Here is a 24,435-nt window from a genome sequence, read left to right as displayed (position 1 = left end):
CCCGTGTCCCCCTCCCCAAGACGCCGCCCCCCCACCAGCCGCCCCCCTCGGGCCCCCGCAGTGTTTAACACGAGTTTTTACATTAAAAACCTGTGGCCCCCCGGGGCAGAAACACCAGTGTGAATTCGGGGGGTGGGCTCTGTATTTTGGGGCAGGGGGTTTCATTTCCTGGGGGGCGTCCCAGCCCAGTGCGAGCCCCTCCCCCCAGGCTCTCCCACCCTGTCTGTTCCCCTCCAGCCCCGCAATGTGGGCGGGCCAGAACTATGCTAATGAAGCAACAATGCCCGCCCCCTGCGGTTGCCATGGTGACCGTCGCGGGGAGCTCGGGGGGCCAGGACGGCATCATGAATATGCAAATAAGGGGCGGAGTCCACCAGCGAAAAGCCCCGGCTAATTATGCCCTCATTTGCATCCAGAGCACCTGGGGCCCAGCCTGACCTTGGCTCCTCCCCCTGCCCAAGGCCTGGGGGCCCGGGATGGGCACCTCTGTCCCTTCCCACGGCAGGGGGAGGGGCTGCAGACCTCGTACCCCCCCTCACCTGTGTCCCTTCCCATGGTGGGGAGGGGGCTGCAGACCTTGGAACCCCCCCCTTGGTGTCCCTTCACACACCTGTGTCCCTTCTCCACATACCTGTGTCCCCATGGTGGGGAGGGGGCTGCAGACCTTGGAACCCCCCTCTTTGTGTCCCTTCACACACCTGTGTCCCTTCCCATGGTGGGGAGGGGGCTGCAGACCTTGGAACCCTCCCCCCACCCCCCGTGTCCCTTCTCCACACACCTGTGTCCCCTCTGCACACACCTGTGTCCCTTCCCATGCTGGGGAGGGGCGGGAGGCTGCGAACCTCGTGCCCCCCACACCTGTGTCCCTTCCCGGGGAGCTGCCACACACACCTGCGCCCTCTCCCAGGTGTGCCCCGCCCCACGGCCTTGGGCCGGGCTATAAGCGCCCCAGCAAGGCCCCGGGGCAGGGAGGTGACGGCGGGAGGTGACAGCGATGCTGGCGCTGCTGGTGACGCTGGTGGCCGCGCTGGGGTTTGGGGGGGCGAGCGCGCAGTGCCCCTCGCCCGCCCAGCTGCGCCCCGCCAACGGCACCCGGCTCTGCGCGCTGCTCTACGCCGACGCCAGCCCCTACTACGAGCAGTGCTGCGCCGGGGCCGCGCTGGACGTGCCGCCGGGCACCGACATGCCCTACATGCCCCGCGGCTGGGCCGGCCGCGCCTCCTCGCTCGTGGTGGGCACCCGCTGCGAGCTCACCGTCTGGTCGCGCCGGGCCAAGGAGGGCAACATGCGCCACTTCAGCGCCGGCGCCGTGCCGCGGCTGCAGGAGGTGCACCGGGGGCTCTTCGGCCACTGGAACGACGCCATCCGCGCCCTGTACTGCACCTGCAAGTGAGCACCGGGCACGCGGGGCGGCACCGGGGACAGCAGGCTGCAGGAGGTGCACCGGGGGACAGCAGGCTGCAGGAGGTGCACCGGGGGACAGCAGGCTGCAGGAGGTGCACCGGGGACAGCAGGCTGCAGGAGGTGCACCGGGGGCTCTTCAGAGACTGAACGACGCCATCTGCGCCCTGTACTGCACCTGCAAGTGAGCACCGGGGACGTGGGGCAGCACCGGGGACACGGGGTGGCAGCACGGAGGGGACATGGGTCAGCGCAGGTCAGCACAGGTCAGGATGGGCCAGCGCGGGTCAGCACGGGTCACTGTGAGCCAACGTGGGTCACCATGAGCCACCGCAGGTCAGGATGGGCCAGCACGGGTCAGGATGGGCCAGCGCGGGTCAGCACGGGTCACTGTGAGCCAACGTGGGTCACCACGAGCCACCGCAGGTCAGGATGGGCCAGCGTGGGCCACTGCGAGCCAATGCGAGCCAGCACTGGTCAGGATGGGCCAGCAAAGGTCAGCACAAGCCAACGCGGGTCACTGCGAGCTGTCGCGGGTCAGGACGGGCCAACACGGGTCAGGACGGGCCAGCCTGGGTCAGCACGGGCCAGCCTGGGTCAGCACGGGCCAGCCTGGGTCAGCGTGGGTCACCGTGAGCCACCGAGGGTCAGGATGTGCCAACACGAGTCAGCGCGGGTCAGCCTGAGTCAACATGGGTCAGGACGTGCCAACGTGGGTCAGGACGTGCCAACGTGGGTCAGGACGTGCCAACGTGGGTCACCATGACCTGGCGTGGGTCAGGACGTGCCAACGTGGGTCAGGACGTGCCAACGTGGGTCAGGACGTGCCAACGTGGGTCACCATGACCTGGCGTGGGTCAGGACGGGCCAGCGCACGTCGCTGCGAGCCAACACGAGTCGGCGCGGGTCAGCCTGAGCCAACGTGGGCCAAACTGTCCTCAAGTTGGCCAAGAGGAGCCAACACAAACCAACGCTGGCCCAGCCAACTCAACACCAGCTGGCACTGGCCATGATTCACCATCAGGGGCCGACCCAAGCCAAGCCAAGCTTGGCCAACATGAGCCAAGCCAAGCCAAGCCGAGCCAAGCCTGGCCAAGCCTGGCCAACGTGAGCCAAGCCAGGCCGACCCGAGCCAAGCCTGGCCAACATGAGCCAAGCCAAGCCGAGCCAAGCCTGGCCAATGTGAGCCAAGCCAGGCTGACCCGAGCCAAGCCTGGCCAATGTGAGCCAAGCCAGGCTGACCCGAGCCGAGCCAAGCCACCGCGAGACGCCGCGTGCCCCGTGAGCCAGCACAGCCATGCCCCCCCTGCCCCCCCTGCAGCCAATAAAGCCCTGAGGCAGCAGCAGCTCCTGCCTGGGGGGTCCTTTATTGGGGAGGGGGCGTGCCCACACCCCCTACCCCGTGGGCATGTCAGGGGGGTCCTTTATTGGGGAGGGGGCGTGCCCACACCCCCTACCCCCTGGGCATGTCAGGGGGGTCCTTTATTGGGGAGGGGGCGTGCCCACACCCCCTACCCCGTGGGCATGTCAGGGGGGTCCTTTATTGGGGAGGGGGTGTCCCCACGCTCCGCGGGCAGGTCAGAGGTGCCCCCCACCCCCCAAAGAAGCACACAGCACACGGTGGGTCCAAAAGGACACGTGTAATCTGGGGGGGCCCCGTGTCCCCCCGGGGCCCCCCCGTCCCGCGCGGTACAAAACCCGACCATATAAATATCACTTTGTTAAAAAACAACCGAGGGGGCACGAGGGAGTTCCGGGGAGAAGGAACCAACAAAAAACACCCCAAAATCAACAAAAATGGACGAGGAAGGCCCAGGGGAGGGACACACCCTGATCAGTAGTGTGGTGTGCTGGGGAGAGGGGTGGCTGTCGTTTCAGGGACCCCCCTCTCACGGAGATGTTGGGGGGCCACACCCCAGTGCCCAAACTGGGTAGAAAAGAGGGGGCTAAAAAAAACAAAAAAAAGGGGGGAATGCCCCAAAATGGGTCCCAAAGGCAGGAGGGACCAGGAGGAACCCAAATCCCTGGGATGACAGCTCCCCCCTGCCCCCCAAAATCTCTGCTGGGGGGTCCCCAGCTCAGTAGTACAGGTTGGGGGGGCCGCTGTCCCCCATAACATCCCAGTCCCACTCCAGTTTGGGGGTGCTGCTGAGGAGGAGGAGCAGGAGGGGGTCTCCCCCGGGGTGGGGGGTCTCCCCCGGGGCAGGGGGGGGGTCTCCCCCGGGGCAGGGGGGTCTCCCCCAGGGCAGGGGGGTCTCCCCTGGGGCAGGGGGGTCTCCCCTGGGGCAGGGGGGGTCTCCCCCGGGGCAGGGGGGTCTCACCGCAGCCGGTGCTGCCGCATGAGGGGCACGATGCAGGCGGGGGGGCCCGCCACACCCAGGAAGGGGTGGCGCAGCAGCTCCGGGGCACTCGCCCGCTGCGCTGGGTCCCGCACCAGCATCCGCTCCAGGAAGCCCTTCAGGGATGGGGACACCTGGGGGGCACGAGAGGGGGCTGTGAGACACCCCCGGGGCTTCCCAGGAGGGGGGGGACTCCCCCCCCGAGTTACCTTGTGGCCGTTCTTGAGCCGGGGGGGAAGGTTGTCCCGGATCAGCTTCATGGCCTTGAGGGGGGGCTCGTTGAAATAAGGGGGTTCCCCATCCACCATCTCGATGACCATCACTCCCAGAGACCAGATGTCCACCTGGGGGGGGAAAGTCACCCCAAAAATGAGGAGGGGGTTAGGGGGGAGCCCCTCAAGTCCATTCCATGCCCCCACTCCCAAATATACAGCATCCAGAATGGGGGGGGTCTGCACAGAATGGGGAGGCCACTTGGAGCCCCTCAAACATACGCTGGGTACCCCCAAACCCACCCTGGGCAACCCTGAACCCACCCTAAATCCACTCTGTGCTCCCCAAACCCACCCTGGGCAACCCTGAACCCACCCTAAATCCACTCTGTGCTCCCCAAACCCACCCTGGGCAACCCTGAACCCACCCTGTTCTCCCTAAACCCACCCTGGGCACTGCTAACTCCATTCCAAACCCACCCTGAGCACCCCTAAACCCCTTCTGAACCCACCCTGTTCTCCCTAAACCCACCCTGGGCACCCTCAAACCCGTCCCAACCTCCCCACAAGACACCTCAGGGTGGCAGAGAAGGCAGGAGATAAACCTGGGGGCCCACACGCCCACCCCAAACCCCCTGAAACCCACCCTAAACACCCCCTAATGTGCCCCAGGACCCCCCAGGCTCCCCCAAGCCCCCTGACCCACCTCTGGGCCGTAGGGCAGGCGGGAGATGAGCTCGGGGGCCATCCAGTACGGGGTGCCCACCAGGGACTTGCGCCGCGGCACGTCCTTGTTCACTTGGGCGCAGAACCCGAAATCCGAGAGCTTCACCTGCCAGCGGGGCCAGGGCGGCTCAGGGCAGGGTGCCAAAGGCCTGGGGGGAGGTCTGGGGGGAGTTCTGGGGATCCCTACCCGCCCGTCGTGCGTCAGGAGGATGGAGTCGCTCTTGATGTCGCGGTGGATGACGCCCTGGGCGTGGAGCACGGCGAGCGCCCGCAGCACCGAGCGGCACACGGCCGCGATCTGCTCCTCTGACATCCTGGGCATGGCAGCCTGTCACCAGCCTGCCACCCTGCCAACCTCGTCACCTCTGTCCCCACCCTGCCACCGCCCCCTGCCACCTCTGTCACCAGCCTGCCACCCTGCCAACCTCGCCACCTCTGTCACCAGCCTGCCACCCCTGCCAACCTCGTCACCTCTGTCCCCACCCTGCCACCGCCCCCTGCCACCTCTGTCACCAGCCTGCCACCCCTGCCACCGCCCCCTGCCACCTCTGTCACCAGCCTGCCACCCCTGCCAACCTTGCCACCTCTGTCACTAGCCTGCCACCGCCCCCTGCCACCTCTGTCACCAGCCTGCCACCCTGCCACCGCCCCCTGCCCCCCCTGCCCCCTCTGTCCCCCCTGCCCCCCCTAGGGTGGTCACCTGGTGTGGGTGACAATGTCCGTCAGGGCGCCGCCCTCCAGGAACTCCATCACCACCCAGAGCTCGTCGCCCACCAGGTAACTGTTGTACATCTCCACCACGTTCTCGTGCTGGTGGTCCCGCATGATCACCACCTGGCCAGGGGTGGGACACAGGGATGGGAGCCTGGCACTGTCCCCAGGGGTCCCCAGGGCATCAGGAGGTCCCTGGTTGGTCACCAAGAGGGCTCTGAGGAGCTTTGAGGAGGCCATGAGGGTCTCCTGAGGGATCCAAGGAGTTCCTGAGGGTCTCTGAAGTTCCCTCCCAGGGGGTCCCCAGGGCTGCCAGGGGGTCCCCAGGGCTGCCCTCACCTCGTTGAAGAGCAGCTCCCGCCGCTGCTGCTTGCGCAGGTCCATCTTCTTGACGGCCACGAGCTTCCCGGAGCCGCGCACGGTGGCGATGCACACGACGCCCGTGGAGCCCTCGCCGATCTTGATGAAGTTGTCCAGGTACGTGCGGGGGTCCCCGGGGTCCACCACCATCTGCAGCGCCGCCCGGAACTGCTCGTGGGACACGCGCTGGGGCCCCCCCGCCGGGGCGGGCGCGGGGCCGGGGGCGCGCGGGGCCGGGGGCTCCGGGGCCGGGGGAGGCGGCTCCGGGGCTTTGGGGCGTGGGGGGCCGGGGGCCTGGGGGGCACCGGGAGCGCCCGTGGGGACCGGCCCATTGGGGGTCACCTCCTGGGGGCGTCCCGCATGGTGCTCGGCCTGTGGGGACAGGGGAGAGTGGGTGTCAGCCCCCGAATTCCAGCGGGAATGCCAGGGGCCAGAGGGAGTGAGGAGGAGGAGGAGGAAGAGGAAGAGACTCGGGGGCCAGAGGCTGCAGGGAAGGGCTGAGTGAGGAGGAGGAGGAAGAGGAAGAGACTCGGGGCCAGAGGCTGCAGGGAAGGGCTGAGTGAGGAGGAGGAGGAAGAGGAAGAGACTTGGGGGCCAGAGGCAGCACCAGGAGGGAATTTCGGAGCTGGAGGCCTTGAGGATGCCCCAATTCCAACTGGGACGAGGGAAGCTGTGAGGAAGCAGAGCAGAGGAGCTGCTTCCAAGGAGAAAGAGAAGAGGGAGAGCGAGGAAGAGGAAACTGTTTGGGTGCCAAGGGCGCAGCAGTGGCAGGGGAGGTGGTGGCACGTCCCCATTCTGGGGAGCTGAAAGGAAGAGGAGCAGAGGAGCTGCTTCTGAGAAAGAACAGGACAAGCATAGCCAGGATGAAGAAGCACAAGAAAAGGAAGAGAAGAAGAAGAACCCAAAGAAAAAGAAGAAGAAGGAAAAGAAAGAGAAGAAGGAGAAAAAGGAGAAGAAACTGCTCCAGAGCCAAGGATGTGGCTGGGGAAGGAAGCTGCTGCTGATCCCAGCGGAAGCCGTGAGGAAGAGGAGCAGAGAACCCACTCTGGAAAAGGAAGGAGAGCAGCAAGAAGAAGAGCAAGAGGAGGATGAGGACAGGCCTGGGCACACCCCTTTACCTGGGCAGTGCCCCCCGGGCCGGGGTCGGTGTCAGCACGGGGGTAGGTGTGGAAGGGGCGTCCGGGCGCCGTCTTCAGCCCCGCTCCGGGGGCGCCGGGGACGTCGGGGGGCCGCAGGTCAGGCCCCGAGAGCGGGCGCTGCTCGCGGGCCGGGGGCCGCGGGGGCCCCTCTCCGGCCGAGCTGGATTTGGGGCGGCCCCCGGGGGGGTGGGGGTGAGCGTGGGGGTCCTCCCGGGGCTGGGACTGGGGGCTGGGCTCCGGCTCCCCGCGGCGGCTCTTGGCGGGCTCCAGGCGGGAGCGGGGGGCTCCCGGGGCCAGGCCGTTCTCCGGGAGGGGCCGGGAGGGGCAGGGGGGGCTGTCCCGGCGCAGGGAGTTGGAGCGGGACACGGACACGGCCGCCAGCTCGTCCAGGAGCCACGCCAGGGTCCGGTCCCGGCCCCCGGGGGCCCCATCCCGGGTGCCTTTGGAGCCGCGCACAATGGGCTGCGGGAAGGGGGGAACACACGCGGGGGAAACGGGGAAAAAGGGAAAAAAAACAACAGAAAGGTGACATGGAATGGCTGCAGGAGGGTGGCAGGGTGGGCAGAGGGGAGGGGGTGTGTCTGGGAGAGTCCCACAGCCCTGCACCACCCTGGGTGCTCCCCAGGGACTGGGGGCTAGCCTCTCTGAGAGGGTCCCAAAATGCTGGGGGGTTTGATGGGGTGGGAACTGGGGGAATGTCAGAGCTGAGGTGGGAATGGGGGGATGTGGGAACATGGGGGGATGTGGGAACATGGGGGACTTAAACAACTGGGAACACACACAATGGGGAAGAGATCAGGTGGGAATGACTCCGAGTCCCCGTGGGGTCAGCTGGTTCCAGGTGTGGGGAAGGGTCTCACCGGGGGATCCCTGTCCTGGGGGACTCAATCATCACCTCATCACCCTGCCCCAAGACCCCCAAACTCCTCCCAGTTTGACCCCAAAGAGCATCCAGGACACCCTGATATACTCCGAGATTCCAAATTCCCCCAAACCCACCCTAGGGACTGAATGAGCCCCCAGCTCCTCCCTCCCTGCACCGTGACCCCCCTGGTCCATAACTCCCCCAGTTTGTCTTTTTGGGAGGTAAGAAAGGCACGGGGACCCAGCTCCCACCTCCCTGACCCCAAATCCCTCCCAGTTTGGCTTTCTGAGCGTCTGGCAACCCCTCACCTGCTCCACAACCCCCACATATTGAACAACCCCAAAATCCCCTCCTTCCAAGCCCCCCAAACCACCCCCATTTCAACCCCAAAGAGTACCCAGCACCCCTTCACCTCCTCAAAGACCCCAAACCCAGGACGTGGACCCGTTTGGGCCCACCCTGCCCCACACCCCCCTGGATTCCCGAGGTTTTCTGCACCTTGTGGGCCCCGCGGATGGCGGTGATGCAGGCGGGGTCCACGAGGGGCTTGGGGCGCCGGGCGGACTCCTCGAGCAGCCCCTGCCACTGGCGGGGCAGCCCCGTGAAGCGCTGCTCCGAGGGGTCGTAACCCGTGTGCACCCGGTGCTCGAAGTTGGACGGCGCCGAGATCTCCACCCGCTTCTTCTTCTTGGAGAACATGGCCCGGGACTCGCTCCTGGGAAGGGGAACGGGACCCAAAACCCCCCAGTCAGGGGTGGGAAAGGGGAGCTGGCAGCAGAAATGGGAATGGCCCCGAAATCCAGCCCTGGGAACAGGAATGGGACCCAAAACCCCCCAGTCAGGGGTGGGAAATGGGAGCTGGCAGCAGGAATGGTGTCAGTGCCTGAAATCCAGCCCTGGGAACGGGAACAGGACCCAAAACCCCGGAGTCAGGGGTGGGAAATGGGAGCTGGCAGCAGGAATGGGAGTAGCCCCAAAATCCAGCCCTGGGAATGGCCCCGAAATCCAGCCCTGGAAACAGGAATGGGACCCAAAACCCCAGAGTCAGGGGTGGGAAACGGGAGCTGGCAGCAGGAATGGTGTCAGTGCCTGAAATCCAGCCCTGGGAACAGGAACAGCCCCTGAAATCTGGTGTTGCAACGGGAACGTCCCCAGGAGCGGGATCAGTGCCCAAATCCCACAGTTAGGATGGAATAAACTGGGATTTATTCCAGTCCCAAAAGTTGTTGGGAGGAAACGCATTGGGATGGAGGGGATCAGCCCCAAAATCCCACTGCTGGAATGGTTTTATCCATCCTTGGGATGGAGGGGATCAGCCCCAAAATCCCACTGCTGGAATGGTTTTATCCATGGCTGGAATGGAGGGGATCAGCCCCAAAATCCCACTGCTGGAATGGTTTTATCCATCCTTGGGATGGAGGGGATCAGCCCCAAAATCCCACTGCTGGAATGGTTTTATCCATCCTTGGGATTGACTGGATCAGCCCCAAAATCCCGCTGCTGGAATGGTTTTATCCATCCACTGACCACTTCTGCCCCACTTTTATCCAATTCCTTCCCGTTTTTCCCCCAAGTCCAAGCCTGGAAACACCAGAAATTCCCACCTGGAAATAGGATTAACCCATTAACCCAGCCTGAGCCAACAAACAGATTTGAAACACCTCAAAGAGCCACCAAAAAATCTGCTTTTCCTGGGATCCCAGCTCTGGGGCACGATCCAAGGGTTTGGCTGATTTCATTCCCTGTTTTTCCACGTTTTCCCTGCAGTTTCCAGGCCAAGAACGAGCTGAGCTGGGAGGGTTTTGGGACTGTGACCCCAGTGGGGGCACAAATCCCACTGGGAATGGCCCCAAAATCCCAAGGATCCTGGGCAGGTCCATTTTTCCCACTTTCACTGCTTCTCCTCGTGGCAATTTTCCCATTTCCTCAGATTTTTTTTCCAGCTCCTCAGCTCAATCCCATCTCCAGGCTCCAGAATCCCACTGCTTCCAAGGTTTTCTCACTGGTTTTCCCAGTCTTGGAGCTTTTCTCCTTAAATCAATGATCCAATGGTTACGAAGTTTTTCTCCTCCTCCGCTTCGACCTCACCAAAAGCTGCCAGAATTCCGTGTTTTCTCCGTTCTCCTTGCTCATCCCAAGCTGATCCCTCCTCCCACCCTCCTGAGACACCGCTGGGATCCTCCCTGGACTGCCACAATCCCATTTTCCGATGGAAAATTCCCCTGGTTCGGGGAAATTTGCAGCTGAGTCTGGAGTGGGAGGATTAGAATCTGCTGCACTTGGGCTTTTCCTGTTGGTGCTCCGTGGGAAATATCCGAGGATGGTCCGGGTCAGCCAGGATCTCGGGGAGGTGCAGCATCTGGAGCCTCTGGACACCAAACCCACGGGATTTCACCCCAAAACCCCTCTTTTTTTCAGATGGTTGTGGAAAAACTGGCGGCACTTGGCAGGGGCAGAGAGGTCCTGAAGAATTCCAGAGGGTGGGATGGGGGCCAGGAGGGGCTGAAATTATTCCCCAGCCCTTCCCAGGCTGCATTCCCGGGATCCCAGCGGGGTTTAATGAGTTACCAATTAACACGGAACCGAGTCTGCAGCAGGCAGAATAATCTCGAGCTTTCCCTAAAACTCTCAACAAAATCCCACAAATTCCCCCCAAAATCAGCAGCATTCAGGCTGGGTCCTGGTGGGAATCGTGCTCCCCACAACAGGGTCAGAATTCCCGGGAAAGCCAGGCTGGGAAGGGGCTGGAATCCTGGGATTCCACAATAGGGGTCACAATTCCTGGGAAAACGAGGCTGGGAGGGGGCTGGAATCCCGGGAATCCTCACCAAGGGGTCAGAATCCCGGGAAAATGAGGCTGGGAGGGGGCTGGAATCCTGGGATTGCCACAAAGGGGTCAGAATTCCCGGGAAAGCCAGGCTGGGAGGGGGCTGGAATCCTGGGATTGCCACAAAGGGGTCAGAATTCCCGGGAAAGCCAGGCTGGGAGGGGGCTGGAATCCTGGGATTGCCACAAAGGGGTCAGAATTCCCGGGAAAGCCAGGCTGGGAAGGGGCTGGAATCCCGGGATTGCCACAAAGGGGTCAGAATTCCCGGGAAAGCCAGGCTGGGAAGGGGCTGGAATCCTGGGATTGCCACAAAGGGGTCAGAATTCCCGGGAAAGCCAGGCTGGGAAGGGGCTGGAATCCCGGGATTGCCACAAAGGGGTCAGAATTCCCGGGAAAGCCAGGCTGGGAGGGGGCTGGAATCCTGGGATTGCCACAAAGGGGTCAGAATTCCCGGGAAAGCCAGGCTGGGAAGGGGGCTGGAATCCTGGGATTGCCACAAAGGGGTCAGAATTCCCGGGAAAGCCAGGCCGGGGCCGGAGCGGTCCGGCCGGGACAGGCGGGTTGGACTGGCCGAGCTGGATCTGCCGGAGGAGGAGGAGGAGGAGGAGGAAGAGGAGGAGAAGTGCCGGCCTTTGCCCCGGAGGAATCCCGGAATTCCAGGAATCTGGAGCCTCCAAAGCTGACGGGGAACAGGAAAAGAAATCCGGGAAGGGAAGCAGGAGATCCGAGCTCCCGGGGAAACGGGAAACAAACGCTCAGAGCTTCCGGGAAAACCGGGACGGGAGGGAAGGGGGAGAGCGGGGAAACGAGGGAGGAGTGGAGAGAGGAAGGGAAAGCGTGTACAAGGGAGAGAAAAAAGAGGAATTCTGGCGGAATTCCGCCCTTTTCCTGCAGCAGGAAGTTTCCCCCGAGCTGGAAGCGCAGGGAGAGGGAAGGAGGAAGGTCGGGAATCTCCGGCTCGGGGCAAGGGAAGGGCCAATTAACGAGGGTCCGATTAATCAGTAACGATCCCGTCCATCCCTAACGACCCAGGCGCCCAAAATCCAGGAAAACGGGAAATCCCTCCCGGGGCTGGTCCCAGATATTCCTCCAGGGCTCCCACCCCACGGGAGGAGAACAACTTCAAAGATTAACCAAAGCCAGGGGCAGGAACATCCTTGGAATTTCTCCCTGGAACCTGCAGAAATTCCTGCTCGTCCCGCGGCTGTTAAGGAGAGGCTGGTGACCAAACTCCCACCTTTTTCACCCAAAACACAACAGGGAACGGCGGGAGGGGGAAGTTTTTGGCCATTTCCAAAGGATTGCTGCCTCTTTTCCACATCTGGGTATTCCCCATAAACCAAATTCCCACTTATTTCCAAGCCGACCGTGGGTCAATCTCTCCATCCCACCATTACTTACTTCAAAGTTCACTAAATTTCAGGCAAAACGCAAATAAAGCCCAAATCCAAAAGCTTTACAAAATTTTTTCCCTCCTTTTTCGTTGAGGAGCACCAGAAAAAAACAATGGGGGTGGCAATTTCCCTTCCCGCTGTGCCAAAATTGGGGGGAAAACGCTGTTTTTGAGGAGTTAGGACATTCCTGAGGAATTCCAGTGCCCCTCCGCCCTGGCGCTCCTGACCCAAATCCACAGGAAAAACCCATCCCAGGGCTCTGGGGCTGGGCGGGGGCGCGGGGAGGAGACCCCCGAGTCCCCGTGGGATCAGAAATTCCGGGAATTAACTCCGGCTTCGTTTCCTACCTTCCACCAAGGGAAAACTTTCCTGCCTCAGCTCCGCGTTCCGGGTCCTCCGGTCAAAGTGCTGCAGGGGAAGAAGGGAATTCCCTCAGGAGCAGCCCCGAGCTCCCCTTTTGGGGAGTTTTGGGGTTTTTTTTAGGGCGGAGGGCGCTTAGATCCATATCCCCAATCCCAGAGCTTCCCCAGGTTGCTGCTGCCGCCCCTCCGGCGATTTGGGGTGCCTCAAACTGCCCCCAAGACCAGCCTCCTCCATCACCGAATAATCCCTTGTCTTTGGAGGGTCTCCAAATGCTCCCGAAATCCCCAAATCCGCCCCGAGCGCCCCCGGCCCCCTCCGGGCCCCCTCAGGCCTCACTCGGCCGCCGCCGCCGCCATGTTGGGACACAGGCACATCCGGGTCCTCCCACGCCCGCGTCGCCGCGGCGACAGACCACGCCCCCGAGGGGCGGGACCCGGGTGGGGGGGTGGGGCGAGCAATACATGGACATGGAGAGGAGGATGGAGAGCCAAATATGGGTAAGAGGCGTGGCCTAGGGCGGAGCCGAGCCGAATATGGGTGGGTAACCAGTTTTGGGGCGGGGTTTACACGGGAATAGGCGGGGCCTAAAGCGGAAGTTGCTGCTGAGAGGGAGGGTCTCCACCGATCAGTTGCTGTCTGACCAATCACCCTGCGAATCACAGAGATTGTCATCTCCACTATCCAATCGCAGCCCTGTGCGCTCCGACCTGGCAAGATGGCGGCGCACTGAGGGGAACGTGGGGGATCCGGTGCCTCCGCTCCCCGGTGCTTTTGAGGAGTTAGGACATTCCTGAGGAATTCCAGTGCCCCCTGGCGGTTCTGACCGCGCCTTCTCCCCTTAGAACCTCGGAGATGTCGCTCCGCGCCGTGCTCAGGGTCGCTGCCTCGCTGCCGCGCTGCAGTGCGTAAATTCCCCTTCCTCCCCAAAACCCCCCAAACCCCAAAACTGGGGGTACTGGGGGCACTGGAGGCACTGGGAAGGGTCCTGGGGGTACTGGAGACACTGGGGCTACTGGGAAGGGTCCTGGGGCGACTGGGGGCACTGGGAAGGTCACTTTGGGGACCTCAAGGCTCTCCCATACCCCCTGAGCTGACCCCTCTCCGTGTCCCCTCCGCAGCCCCGGGCCTGCTCCTCCCGCCGCCGCCTCCTGGCCCGCCGTCCTCCCCCATGGCCACCCTGAATCAGATGCACCGGCAGGGCCGCCCCGCGCCCCCTCCCCGCAAGCCGGGCGCCACGATGGGCCGGCCGCAGATCAAGGCCGTGGTGCTCAAGAACCTGATCCGCAAGCCCAAGAAGCCCAACTCGGCCAACCGGCGCTGCGTGCGCGTGCGGCTGAGCTCGGGCCGCGAGGCCGTGGCCTTTGTGCCCGGCGAGGGCCACAACCTGCAGGAGCACCACGTGGTGCTGGTGCAGGGCGGGCGCACGCAGGACCTGCCCGGCGTCAAGCTGACCGTGGTGCGCGGCAAGCACGACTGCGCCCACGTGCAGGCCAAGAAATGAGCGGGGACCCCCGTGCTGGGGGTGCTGGGGGAGAGCCCCCCCGGGCCGGGACTGGGGGCACTGGCTGGGGATGGGCCCCGCCTGGGCGTGTAAAGTTGGAATTAAAGTGTGGCAGTGGTGTGGAGTGGATTGAATTATTGGGGTTGTGGTGTGGAGTGGTGGTGGGGAGACTGGGAAGGGTCATGGGGGGCACTGGGAAGGGTGGAGGGGGTACTGGAGGCACTGGGAAGGGTGGTGAGGGCACTGGGAAAGGCCCTGGGGTACTGGGAAGGGTCGTGGGGAGGATGGGAAGGGTCGTGGGGGTACTGGGGGGTACTGGGAAGGGTTGTGGGCGTACTGGGGGTGCTCGGAAGGGTGGAGGGGGTACTGGAGGCACTGGGAAGGGTGGTGAGGGCACTGGGAAAGGCCCTGGGGTACTGGGAAGGGTCGTGGGGAGGATGGGAAGGGTCGTGGGGGTACTGGGGGGTACTGGGAAGGGTTGTGGGCGTACTGGGGGTGCTCGGAAGGGTGGAGGGGGTACTGGAGGCACTGGGAAGGGTGGTGAGGGCACTGGGAAAGGCCCTGGGGTACTGGGAAGGGTCGTGGGGAGGATGGGAAGGGTCGTGGGGGTACTGGGGGGTACTGGGAAGGGTTGTGGGCGTACTGGGGGTGCTCGGAAGGGTGGAGGGGGTACTGGAGGCACTGGGAAGGGTGGTGAGGGCACTGGGAAAGGCCCTGGGGTACTGGGAAGGGTCGTGGGGAGGATGGGAAGGGTCGTGGGGGTACTGGGGGGTACTGGGAAGGGTTGTGGGCGTACTGGGGGTGCTCGGAAGGGTGGAGGGGGTACTGGAGGCACTGGGAAGGGTGGTGAGGGCACTGGGAAAGGCCCTGGGGTACTGGGAAGGGTCGTGGGGAGGATGGGAAGGGTCGTGGGGGTACTGGGGGGTACTGGGAAGGGTTGTGGGGAGAGTGCGGGTACTGGGAAGGCGCCTTTGGGGTACTGGGAAGGGGTGGTGGGGTCACTGGGATGACCCTGGGCTGTCACAGGGGTCTCTGGGGTCACTGGGATGACCCTGGGCTGTCACAGGGGTCACTGGGAGGTCATTGGGGGGTCACTGGTATCTCTGGGGTCACGGGGGGGTCACCGGGGTCACCAAACTGAGGCTGGGGGCGTGGCCAAACCCGCCCGTGTGCGTGTGCCGCTCGGGCGCGTGTCCGGCCCCGCCCCGGCTCCTCCCCCGCGTGACCCCACACGCCGGTGCCCAAGATGGCGGCGCGCCGGGCGCTGCTGGCGGCGGGGCGGGCGGCGGGCGGGCGGCGCAGGGCCGCTACCGGGGCCGGGGCCGGGGCCGTTCCCGGGGCCGCTGCCGAGGCCGGGGCCGCTCCCGGGGCCGCGGCGGGGCGGAGCCGGCTCTACGAGCACGCGCGCGAGGGGCTGAGCGCGCGGCCGCAGCTCGACGTGACCGCGCTCAGCGAGCGCGACGTGGAGCGGCGCCGGGGGCCGCTAGGGGGCGCCGCGCTCCGCGAGATCGTGAGTGGCGGGAACGGCGGGGGCGGGGCCTGAGGGGGGCGGGGCCTGTGTGTGCAAAACCCCCACCCAGTTTGGGTGTGGCCGGCGCGCCCACCTGAGCCACGCCCCCCCGGACACACCCTCAGGTGCGGACTTGGTCGCGGCTGGGGAAGGTGCGCGATGGCATCGCCCGGCTGGAGGCGGAGAAGGGGCGCGTGGCCCAGGGGGTCCGCGAGATCATGGTGAGATCCCCGGGAACCCCCAAGTCCCCCAGAAACCCCCCACGACCCCCCTCCCTTTTTCCCTGACCCACTCCACGGCCCCCAGACCCCCAAGGACCTCCTGACTCCTCTTCTCCCCCAGGCTTCCCACGACAAGGCAGCGGCCAAGACGGTAGGAATGGAATTTTGGGGTCCCGGGGGGTTCCTGGCCCCCCAGGCCCTCACGGTGGCCATCTGGCAGCACCCGGAGCTGGCCGCACTGCGGGAGCGGGGCCGGAGCCTCCGGGGGCAGCTCCGGGCACTCGAGGCCGAGGAATCTGACCTGGAGCAGAGATTCTACCTGGGGGCCCTGCAGCTGCCCAACAGAACCCACCCCGCTGTGGTGAGACCCCAAAAACCTCCCCAAAATCACCCAGAACCCAGCAGAACCCACCCCGCTGTGGTGAGACCCCAAAAACCTCCCCAAAATCACCCAGAGCCCAGCAGAACCCACCCCGCTGTGGTGAGACCCCAAAAACCTCCCCAAAATCACCCAGAGCCCAACAGAACCCACCCCGCTGTGGTGAGACCCCAAAAACCTCCCCAAAATCACCCAGAACCCAACAGAACCCACCCCGCTGTGGTGATACCCCAAAAACCTCCCCAAAATCACCCCAAACCCACTCTGCTTTGGTGAGACCCCCCCCCAAAATTCCCCTGCCCCCCTCTGTGGTGATTTGGGGGTCTCCAACCCCCCCCTGTGCCCCCCCAGCCCGTTGGGGACCAGAGCCAGGCCCGGCTGCTCGAGGTGGTTGGGGAGAAACCAGGTGAGGGCTGGGGGGGTTTGGGGGGGTCCTGGGGGGCATTTGGGAGGGTCAGGGGGGTGTTTGGGGGTCAGGGAGTGCCTGGGGGGCTCTGGGGGTGTTTGGGGAGTGTCGGGGTGCTTTTTGTTGTGTGGGGAAGGAGGAGAAGGGTCCTTGGGGGGGAAGAAGGGTCTAGAGGTGCATTTGGGGGGGCGTTTGGAGGGTCTGGGGGGGGTCTGGGGGTTCTGGAGGATCTGGGGGGCAGATTTGGAGGGTCTGGGGTGCTCTGGGGGGGTCTCGGGGTTCTGGAGGATCTGGGGGGCAGATTTGGAGGGTCTGGGGTGCTCTGGGGGGGGTCTGGGGGTTCTGGAGGATCTGGGGGGCAGATTTGGAGGGTCTGGGGTGCTCTGGGGGGGGTCTCGGGGTTCTGGAGGATTTGGGGGGCAGATTTGGAGGGTCTGGGGTCACCAAGGTGACAAAAGTGACCAAGGTCCCTCCTCTCTCTCCCAGTGTTTGATTTCAAGCCAAAGGGACACCTGGAGCTGGGGGAGGGGCTGGACATCATTCGGCAGAGGTGAGCAACACCTGGAGGGGAACACACCTGTCTCACGTGTCGGGCCATCGCTCCCATTACCTGTGTGGGTTTGGGGGTGTCCCCAGGTGTCCCACACCTGTCCCACACCTGTCTCACCCTGCAGGTGCCTGTCCCACGTGTCGGGCCATCGCTCCTATGTCCTGTGCGGGTTTGGGGGTGTCCCCAGGTGTTGCACACCTGTCCCACGTGTCGGGCCATCGCTCCCATTACCTGTGTGGGTTTGGGGGTGTCCCCAGGTGTTGCACACCTGTCCCATACCTGTCTCACCCTGCAGGCGCCTGTCCCACGTGTTGGGCCTATTACCTGTGTGGGTTTGGGGGTGTCCCCAGGTGTTGCACACCTGTCCCACACCTGTCCCACACCTGTCTCACCCTGCAGGCGCCTGTCCCACGTGTCGGGCCATCGCTCCTATTACCTGTGTGGGTTTGGGGGTGTCCCCAGGTGTTGCACACCTGTCCCACACCTGTCTCACCCTGCAGGCGCCTGTCCCACGTGTTGGGCCTATTACCTGTGCGGGTTTGGGGGTGTCCCCAGGTGTTGCCCACCTGTCCCACACCTGTCCCACACCTGTCTCACCCCACAGGCGCCTGTCCCACGTGTCGGGCCATCGCTCCTATTACCTGTGCGGGGCTGGGGCCCTGCTCCAGCACGCCCTTGTCACCTTCACCCTGCAGAAGCTGCTCAGCAAGGTGAGGGGGGACCTGGGGGGAGCCTGCGAGGGTCTGGGGGTCCCAGGATGCTCTGGGGGCACCCGGGGGGGTCGGAGTCTCCCGATCTCCCTTTGTCCCAGGGCTTCCTGCCCATGACGGTGCCGGACCTGCTGCGAGGAGCCGTTTTTGTGAGTGCCCCCCGAGCCCCCCGACCCCCCCCGGCGCCCCTGTGGGCCCGGGTGACCCCCCTGTGCCCCCCAGGAGGGCTGCGGGGTCCAGCCCAGCGCCACCCCCTCCCAAGTTTACACCATCGACCCCGCACGCTTCGAGGACCTGTGCCTGGCCGGGACCTCGGAGGTGGGAATTGCAGGTGAGAAACGGGGGGAAACTGGGAAAACCCGCAGGCAGGGGGAGAATGGGGGAAAATAGGGGGGAAAATGGGGAAAACTGGGGGAGAATGTGAGAAAAATTGTAAAGAATAGGGGGAAAAGAGGGAGAAAGGCGGGGGGAGGGAGAGATGGGTTTGGGGGTGACCTTCCCTGTGTCCCCCCACCCACGGGGCAGAGATGGATTTGGGGGTGACCCTGTGTCCCCCCACCCAGGGGGCAGATGGATTTGGGGGTGACCCTCCCTGTGTCCCCCCCACCCAGGGGGCAGAGATGGATTTGGGGGTGACCCTGTGTCCCCCCACCCAGGGGGCAGAGATGGATTTGGGGGTGACCCTGTGTCCCCACCCAGGGGGCAGATGGATTTGGGGGTGACCCTCCCTGTGTCCCCCCACCCAGGGTATTTCATGGACCATGCTGTGCGGCTGCAGGACCTGCCTGTCAGGTACAGGGGGGCTGTGTCCCCCCCAGGGACCCCCTCTCCTGGGGGGATCCCCCCCAGTCCCCTGGGGGGCGTTTTGGGGCCCCCTGAGCCGTGTCCCCCCCCAGGGTCGTGTGCTCCAGCACCTGCTACCGTGCCGAGACCGACACGGGCCGCGAGCCCTGGGGGCTCTACCGAGTGCACCAGTTCACCAAGGTACTGGGAGCACTGGGAGGGAGCCCTGGGGGGGAGGGGCGGGGGGATCACCCCCTGTACCCCCCCAAGGTGGAGATGTTCGGGGTGACGGCAGCCGAGCGCGGCACGGAGAGCGAGGAGCTGCTGGACGAGTTCCTGGGGCTCCAGAAGGAGATTTTTTCAGAGCTGGGGCTCCATTACCGGTGAGGGGGATTTGGGGGGGTCCTCCCAATCCGTGGGACCCCCGAAATCCCTCCTGACTGTCCCCCCCCGGGCCCCCCAGTGTCCTGGACATGCCCACGGAGGAGTTGGGGCTCCCCGCCTACCGCAAGTTCGACATCGAGGCCTGGATGCCTGGACGGGGCAAATTTGGGGAGGTGAGGGGGGGTCTGGGACCCCAATAATTCAGGGAGAGCCCCAGTAATTTGGGGAGAACCCAAACAATTCTGGGAAAGCCCCAAAAATCCAGAGGTGCCCAGGGTGACGCCTCCCTCCTCGTTTATGGTCCCCCTTTATTTTCACCCTTGCTGCTGGGTCAGGACCCCCATTTTGGGGGGTCCCTGGAGTGGAGGAGGAGGGGGGGTGCCCTAAACTTCCTGACCCCCCTCCCCCCCAGATCTCCAGCGCTTCCAACTGCACTGATTACCAGAGCCGGCGGCTGAACATCATGTACAGCGGGGAGGAGGGCCGCCTGAGCCACGCCCACACGGTGGGTGGGCCCCCAAAAACCCCGGGGGGGGGGGGGGGAGGGGGTCTCTAGGCCCCCCCTGACCCCACGCCCCCTCCTCAGGTGAACGGCACCGCCTGCGCCGTGTCCCGGATGCTGATCGCGCTCCTCGAGTGCAACCAGCTCCCGGTGAGTGATTTGGGGGGGGTCCCGCGGGGGTCTGGGGGCTGCGGGGGGGCTCACCCTGCCCCGTGTGCCCCCCTAGGATGGCCGTGTGCGCGTGCCCCCCGTGCTGCAGCCGCTGGTGGGGCGGGAGGTGCTGGCCCGGCCCCCCGCCCCTCTCCTGCGCTACATCGGCCCCAACCAGCCCGGGGGGGGCCCCCCAAAATGGGGAGGGGGCCCTGAGGGGAGGGGGCCCCCCGGAGGAGGCAGGGCACGGATGGTGCTGGGACAGCGAGGGACGGACGCAGGACAGGGGACACAGGAGGACACAGAGGACACAGGAAACTGTCACAGCCCGGGGTGTCCCCGAGGTGACAGAGCCCGGGAATAAAACCTGAAAATCTCCTCCGTGTCACAGGTGTGTGCTCTGCTCCGGGGGTGCTCTGGGAGCCACAGGTGTTCCCCAGTGTCCCCCAGTGTCACACCTGTCTCATGAACTCACAGAGGTGTCCCCCAGTGTCACACCTGTCTCATGAACTCACAGAGGTGTCCCCCAGTGTCACACCTGTCTCATGAACTCACACAGGTGTCATTCCCCCCACCATGTCCCCCCAGTGTCACCCGTGTCTCCCGCACTCACCCAGTGTCCCCCGGTGTCACACCTGTCTCATGAACTCACACAGGTGTCCCTCAGTGTCACACCTGTCTCCCGCACTCACACAGGTGTCATTCCCCCCACCATGTCCCCCCGGTGTCACACCTGTCTCATGAACTCACAGAGATGTCCCCCAGTGTCACACCTGTCTCATGAACTCACACAGGTGTCCCCCAGTGTCACACCTGTCTCATGCACTCACACAGGTGTCATACCCCCCCCCATGTCCCCCCATTGTCACACCTGTCTCCCGCACTCACACAGGTGTCATTCCCCCCACCATGTCCCCCCAGTGTCACACCTGTCTCCCACACTCACACAGGTGTCCCCCATTGTCACACCTGTCTCCCACACTCACACAGGTGACATTTCCCCCCCCCATGTCCCCCATTGTCACACCTGTCTCCCACACTGACACAGGTGTCCCCCACTGTCACACCTGTCCTTCCTTTGGAGCGCAGCCTCTGCTTTATTTCCCACCACCCCCCGCAACCCTGGGGGCTCCCTCGGGATTTTAGGGGGTGAGCCCCCACCTTGAGGGGGTCCCCCCGGCTGGGGGGCAGCAGGGGGACCCCCAGGTCCATCCAGGGGGGCTCTGGGGGAGTCTCGGGGGGCCCTCAGGCCGGGCAGTGCCTGCTGTTGATGACGATGTCGTCGTACTCGTCCTGGGGAGGGACAAAGGTTTGGGGGGTTGGGGGAGCGTGGGGGAGCTTCGGAGGGTCTGGGGGCCCTGCGGGGAGCCCCCCTGCCCCGGGGGTCTCTGGGGACAGGACGGCTGCGGTCCCGGACTGACCTCGCTGTCCTCGGCCCCGCCCTCGCTGTCGCCGCTGTCGCCGCTGTCGCTGCTGTCGCCGCTGGGGGGGTCGCGGGCCCCGAAGCGGCGCAGGAGGGGCGGCAGGCGGGGGTCGGGGCGGCGCCGGGCGCTGTACAGGGGGGTGACCCCCGAGAAGGTGCGGGGGTCGGGCCGCGCCCCCCCCCTGCAGCAGGCACTCGGCCACCTCGGGGCTCTGCGCCTCCACGGCCAAGTGCAGGGGGCTGCGGCCACAGCTCGGCTCCTGGGGGGCACGGCGGGGTCAGGGGGCGGCGAGGACCCCCCCAGAGCCCCGTTTTTGGTTTGCTACGGGGGGTTTTTGGGGGCACCCACCGGCCGGTCGGGGTCGGCGCCGGCGCGGAGCAGGAGCTGCACCAGCTCCGGGTCCCGGCGCAGCACGGCCACGTGCAGGGGGGTGTAACCTGTGGGGGGGACACGGGGGGCCCAAAGCCCTGGCTCAGCACGTGGGACCCCCCCCCCCAGAGCCGTTCCCCTCCCTCCAAACAGCGCGACCCTCCCCCCCCACCCCCCAAAAACCAAAACCGACCTTCCTCCCAAAACATAAATTCCAAACCCGTGTCCCCACCCACAAAAACGTGTGCAAAATCCCGGAAAACTGTAATCCCCCACAAAACCACGATGAGCCCAAACCCACATGATCCCCCCCAACCCATGAACCCCCCGAAACCGTCTGTCCCCCCCCCAAACCGCGCCCCTCCTGCCCCCCACCGTCGTAGTTGACGCTCTCCAGCTGCGCCCGCCGCTCCTCCTCCTCCTTGCGGGGGTCCCGGGGGGCGTCCCGGGGGTCAGGGGGTGCCCCCAGCAGGGCGCGGGCGCAAGCGGGGTGCCCCTCGCGGCAGGCCAGGTGCAGCGGGGTGTGCCCGCCCCGCTCCCGCACGGCCACGCCCGCGCCCGCCGCCCGCAGCCGCCGCACGGCCCCGGCCAGCCCCAGCACCACGGCGATGTGCAGGGCGGTCTGTGTGGGGAAAACGGGGTTAAATCACCCCAAAACAGCACCCCGGAACACCTGCATCACCCCAGAATATCACCCCAAAACCCCAGCCCCACGGCGATGTGCAGGGCGGTCTGTGTGGGGAAAACGGGGTTAATTCACCCCAAAACAGCACCCCAGACACCTGCATCACCCCAGAATATCACCCCAAAACCCCAGCCCCACGGCGATGTGCAGGGCGGTCTGTGTGCAGAAAATGGGGTTAAATCACCCCAAAACACCGCCCCAGACACCTGCATCACCCCAGAATATCCCCCCAAAACCCCAGCCCCAGCCCCAGGGCGATGTGCAGGGCAGTCTGTGTGGGGAAAATGGGGTTAAATCACCCCAAAACACCGCCCCAGACACCTGCATCACCCCAGAATATCACCCCAAAGCCCCAGCACCACGGCGATGTGCAGGGCAGTCTGTGTGGGGAAAACAGGGTTAAATCACCCCAAAACAGCACCCCGGAACACCTGCATCACCCCAGAATATCACCCCAAAGCCCCAGCACCACGGCGATGTGCAGGGCGGTCTGTGTGCAGAAAACGGGGTTAATTCACCCCAAAACACTGCCCCAGACACCTGCATCACCCCAGAATATCACCCCAAAGCCCCAGCACCACGGCGATGTGCAGGGCGGTCTGTGTGGGGAAAACGGGGTTAATTCACCCCAAAACAGCACCCCAGACACCTGCATCACCCCAGAATATCACCCCAAAACCCCAGCCCCACGGCGATGTGCAGGGCGGTCTGTGTGGGGAAAACAGGGTTAAATCACCCCAAAACAGCACCCCGGAACACCTGCATCACCCCAGAATATCACCCCAAAACCCCAGCCCCAGCCCCACGGCGATGTGCAGGGCAGTCTGTGTGGGGAAAACGGGGTTAATTCACCCCAAAACAGCGCCCCAGACACCTGCATCACCCCAGAATATCACCCCAGCCCCAGCACCACGGCGATGTGCAGGGCGGTCTGTGTGGGGAAAACAGGGTTAAATCACCCCAAAACAGCACCCCGGAACACCTGCATCACCCCAGAATATCACCCCAAAACATCACGGCAAGACCCCAGCCCCAGATGTGCAGGACACTCTGGGAGGTGCAGGTGTGTCACAGCTGGGGAGGGGGAGAGGTCAAACCCCACCCAAAAATTCCCCCTCCCTGCAGCTCTGCCCTGCTGTGACCCCAAATTCCCCCCCAGCTCCTCTGGGACCCCCAAATTTCTCCTGTCCCACCTGGCCCAGGTCGTTCTGCAGGTCCAGGTAGGGCGAGTGCTCCGTGTGCCGCAGGATGGACTCCAGGAACTCCAGGTGCTCGTGGATCACGGCCAGGTGCAGGGCCCTGGGGGCGGCACGGGCTGGGCGGGGGGGTCCTGACACCCCCAGACCCAAACGGGGCACCCAATAAAGGACTGACACCCCCAGACCCAAGGGGAGTGCCCAAAAAAGTGTGGGGCGGTTACTGAGGCTCCTGGGCCATTACTGGGGGGTTTTGAGGGTCCTGGGCCGTTAGTGAGGGGCTATTGAGGGTCCTGGGCCGTTATTGGGGGTCCTGGGGGGGTTATTGAGGGTCCTAGGCCGTTATTGGGGGGTTATTGAGGGTCCTGGGCCATTATTGGGGGGGTTATTGAGGGTCCTAGGCCGTTATTGGGGGGGCTATTGGGGATCCTGGGCCGTTTTGGGGGTCCTGGGGGGGGTTATTGAGGGTCCTGGGCCGTTATTGGGGGGGTAATTGAGGGTCCTGGGCCGTTATTGGGGGGGTTATTGGGGATCCTGGACCGTTATTGGGGGGGTTATTGGGGGTCCTGGGCCGTTATTGGGGGGGTTATTGGGGGTCCTGGGCCGTTATTGGGGGGGTTATTGGGGGTCCTGGGCCGTTATTGGGGGGTTATTGAGGGTCCTGGGCCATTATTGGGGGGGTTATTGGGGGTCCTAGGCCGTTATTGGGGGGTAATTGAGGGTCCTAGGCCGTTATTGGGGGGGTTATTGGGGGTACTGGGCCGTTATTGGGGGGGTTATTGAGGGTCCTGGGCCGTTATTGGGGGGGTTATTGGGGGTCCTGGGCCGTTATTGGGGGGGTTATTGGGGGTCCTGGGCCGTTACCGAGGGACCCCCGCCTGAGGGCTGCGACGGTCCCGGGGGGATCGCACCGGAACCCCGGGCAGAGGCAGGACCGTGACCCCCCAAGCCCAGCGTGTGCGCGGGGGTCCCGCCCAGACCCCGGGGGGTTCCCTCGTCCCTGCCCGCCCTCACGTGTCGCCCTCCTCGGTGACGAAGCTCAGGACGTGCCGCAGCCAGGCCGCGGGGTCAGCGAGGGGCTCGGGGGACTCCGCCGCGGGGCTGGCGGGCAGCGGCGGCCCCAGCGGCCCCTCGCCCAGCGAGCCCAGCCCGCTGTCGCACCACTCGTCGCCCTCGGGGCGCTTGGCCTCGCTGGGGGCCGCCGGGGCCGCGGGGGCCGCGGCCGCCATCGCCGGGGCCGCCTCAGGCCGCGGCCGCCATCGCGGGCCGGGGAATCCCCGCCCCGGCGCCTGCCGGGACCTGTAGTCCGCGCCTGTGCTTCCGGGTTT

General features: G+C 64.9%; 5 protein-coding genes and 1 long non-coding RNA gene across 9 annotated transcripts; 4 read left to right on the top strand and 2 right to left on the bottom strand.

Annotated features, from left to right (window-relative positions):
* The first annotated feature begins 958 nt into the window (after positions 1-958).
* SYCN (syncollin) lies at positions 959-1,393 on the top strand. The gene has a single exon (XM_059872695.1). The coding sequence runs from the start codon at positions 995-997 to the stop codon at positions 1,391-1,393; it is 399 nt and encodes a 132-aa protein (XP_059728678.1). The 5' UTR covers positions 959-994.
* A 110-nt stretch (positions 1,394-1,503) lies between these two features.
* On the top strand, positions 1,504-1,964 carry LOC132341294 (uncharacterized). The gene is made up of 2 exons (XR_009490148.1): positions 1,504-1,585; positions 1,738-1,964. It is a non-coding gene; the product is annotated as an uncharacterized LOC132341294 (long non-coding RNA).
* Positions 1,965-3,026: 1,062 nt separating this feature from the next.
* PAK4 (p21 (RAC1) activated kinase 4) lies at positions 3,027-12,776 on the bottom strand. Of its 4 annotated transcripts, XM_059872686.1 has the most exons (10): positions 12,674-12,774; positions 12,322-12,382; positions 8,252-8,468; positions 6,868-7,350; positions 5,729-6,121; positions 5,379-5,512; positions 4,866-4,992; positions 4,659-4,784; positions 3,950-4,084; positions 3,027-3,874 (listed from the first exon to the last, which is right to left on the bottom strand). In XM_059872686.1, exons 3-10 carry the CDS (start codon positions 8,450-8,452, stop codon positions 3,719-3,721), a joined length of 1,755 nt encoding a protein of 584 aa, XP_059728669.1. In that variant the 5' UTR covers positions 8,453-8,468; positions 12,322-12,382; positions 12,674-12,774; the 3' UTR covers positions 3,027-3,718. The 4 variants fall into 4 exon arrangements, with proteins under 4 accessions (XP_059728669.1, XP_059728668.1, XP_059728667.1 ...); XM_059872685.1 differs by having other exon boundaries at positions 4,659-4,992; positions 12,674-12,776; XM_059872684.1 differs by lacking the exons at positions 8,252-8,468; positions 12,322-12,382; positions 12,674-12,774 and having other exon boundaries at positions 6,868-7,896.
* A 240-nt stretch (positions 12,777-13,016) lies between these two features.
* On the top strand, positions 13,017-13,962 carry MRPS12 (mitochondrial ribosomal protein S12). The gene is made up of 2 exons (XM_059872694.1): positions 13,017-13,238; positions 13,456-13,962. Exons 1-2 carry the CDS (start codon positions 13,190-13,192, stop codon positions 13,836-13,838), a joined length of 432 nt encoding a protein of 143 aa, XP_059728677.1. The 5' UTR covers positions 13,017-13,189; the 3' UTR covers positions 13,839-13,962.
* Positions 13,963-15,049: 1,087 nt separating this feature from the next.
* SARS2 (seryl-tRNA synthetase 2, mitochondrial) lies at positions 15,050-19,811 on the top strand. The gene is given in 15 exon segments (XM_059872687.1): positions 15,050-15,348; positions 15,474-15,569; positions 15,691-15,720; positions 15,790-15,930; positions 16,300-16,354; positions 16,841-16,904; positions 17,509-17,614; positions 17,716-17,763; positions 17,837-17,945; positions 18,361-18,406; positions 18,511-18,598; positions 18,668-18,780; positions 18,861-18,954; positions 19,194-19,433; positions 19,510-19,811. Coding segments are annotated over 15 exon segments (1,782 nt in total). The 5' UTR covers positions 15,050-15,084; the 3' UTR covers positions 19,798-19,811.
* Positions 19,812-20,510: 699 nt separating this feature from the next.
* Positions 20,511-24,370, bottom strand: NFKBIB (NFKB inhibitor beta). Its single transcript, XM_059872693.1, is given in 7 exon segments — positions 20,511-20,726; positions 20,855-21,040; positions 21,042-21,116; positions 21,206-21,294; positions 21,602-21,848; positions 23,105-23,210; positions 24,122-24,370. Coding segments are annotated over 7 exon segments (966 nt in total). The 5' UTR covers positions 24,337-24,370; the 3' UTR covers positions 20,511-20,678.
* Positions 24,371-24,435: the final 65 nt, after the last annotated feature.

This window comes from Haemorhous mexicanus, chromosome 37 (genome assembly GCF_027477595.1).
Source record: "Haemorhous mexicanus isolate bHaeMex1 chromosome 37, bHaeMex1.pri, whole genome shotgun sequence".
Classification (NCBI taxonomy): Eukaryota; Metazoa; Chordata; class Aves; order Passeriformes; family Fringillidae; genus Haemorhous; species Haemorhous mexicanus.
The sequence above is the reverse complement of the archived record's forward strand: the minus strand, read 5'-3'. Positions and strand labels throughout refer to the sequence as shown.

Excerpts from the sequence above, each read along its gene's own strand:
- SYCN (XM_059872695.1), top strand. The coding sequence starts at position 995 with ATGCTGGCGCTGCTGGTGACGCTGGTGGCCGCGCTGGGGTTTGGGGGG.
- MRPS12 (XM_059872694.1), top strand. The coding sequence starts at position 13,190 with ATGTCGCTCCGCGCCGTGCTCAGGGTCGCTGCCTCGCTGCCGCGCTGC. Across the intron at positions 13,239-13,455 it reads TGCCTCGCTGCCGCGCTGCA|CCCCGGGCCTGCTCCTCCCG; the intron begins GTGCGTAAATTC and ends TCCCCTCCGCAG.
- PAK4 (XM_059872683.1), bottom strand. The coding sequence starts at position 7,641 with ATGTTCCCACATCCCCCCATGTTCCCACATCCCCCCATTCCCACCTCA. Across the intron at positions 6,122-6,867 it reads GCCCGGGGGGCACTGCCCAG|GCCGAGCACCATGCGGGACG; the intron begins GTAAAGGGGTGT and ends CTGTCCCCACAG. Across the intron at positions 3,875-3,949 it reads GGCTCAAGAACGGCCACAAG|GTGTCCCCATCCCTGAAGGG; the intron begins GTAACTCGGGGG and ends CGTGCCCCCCAG.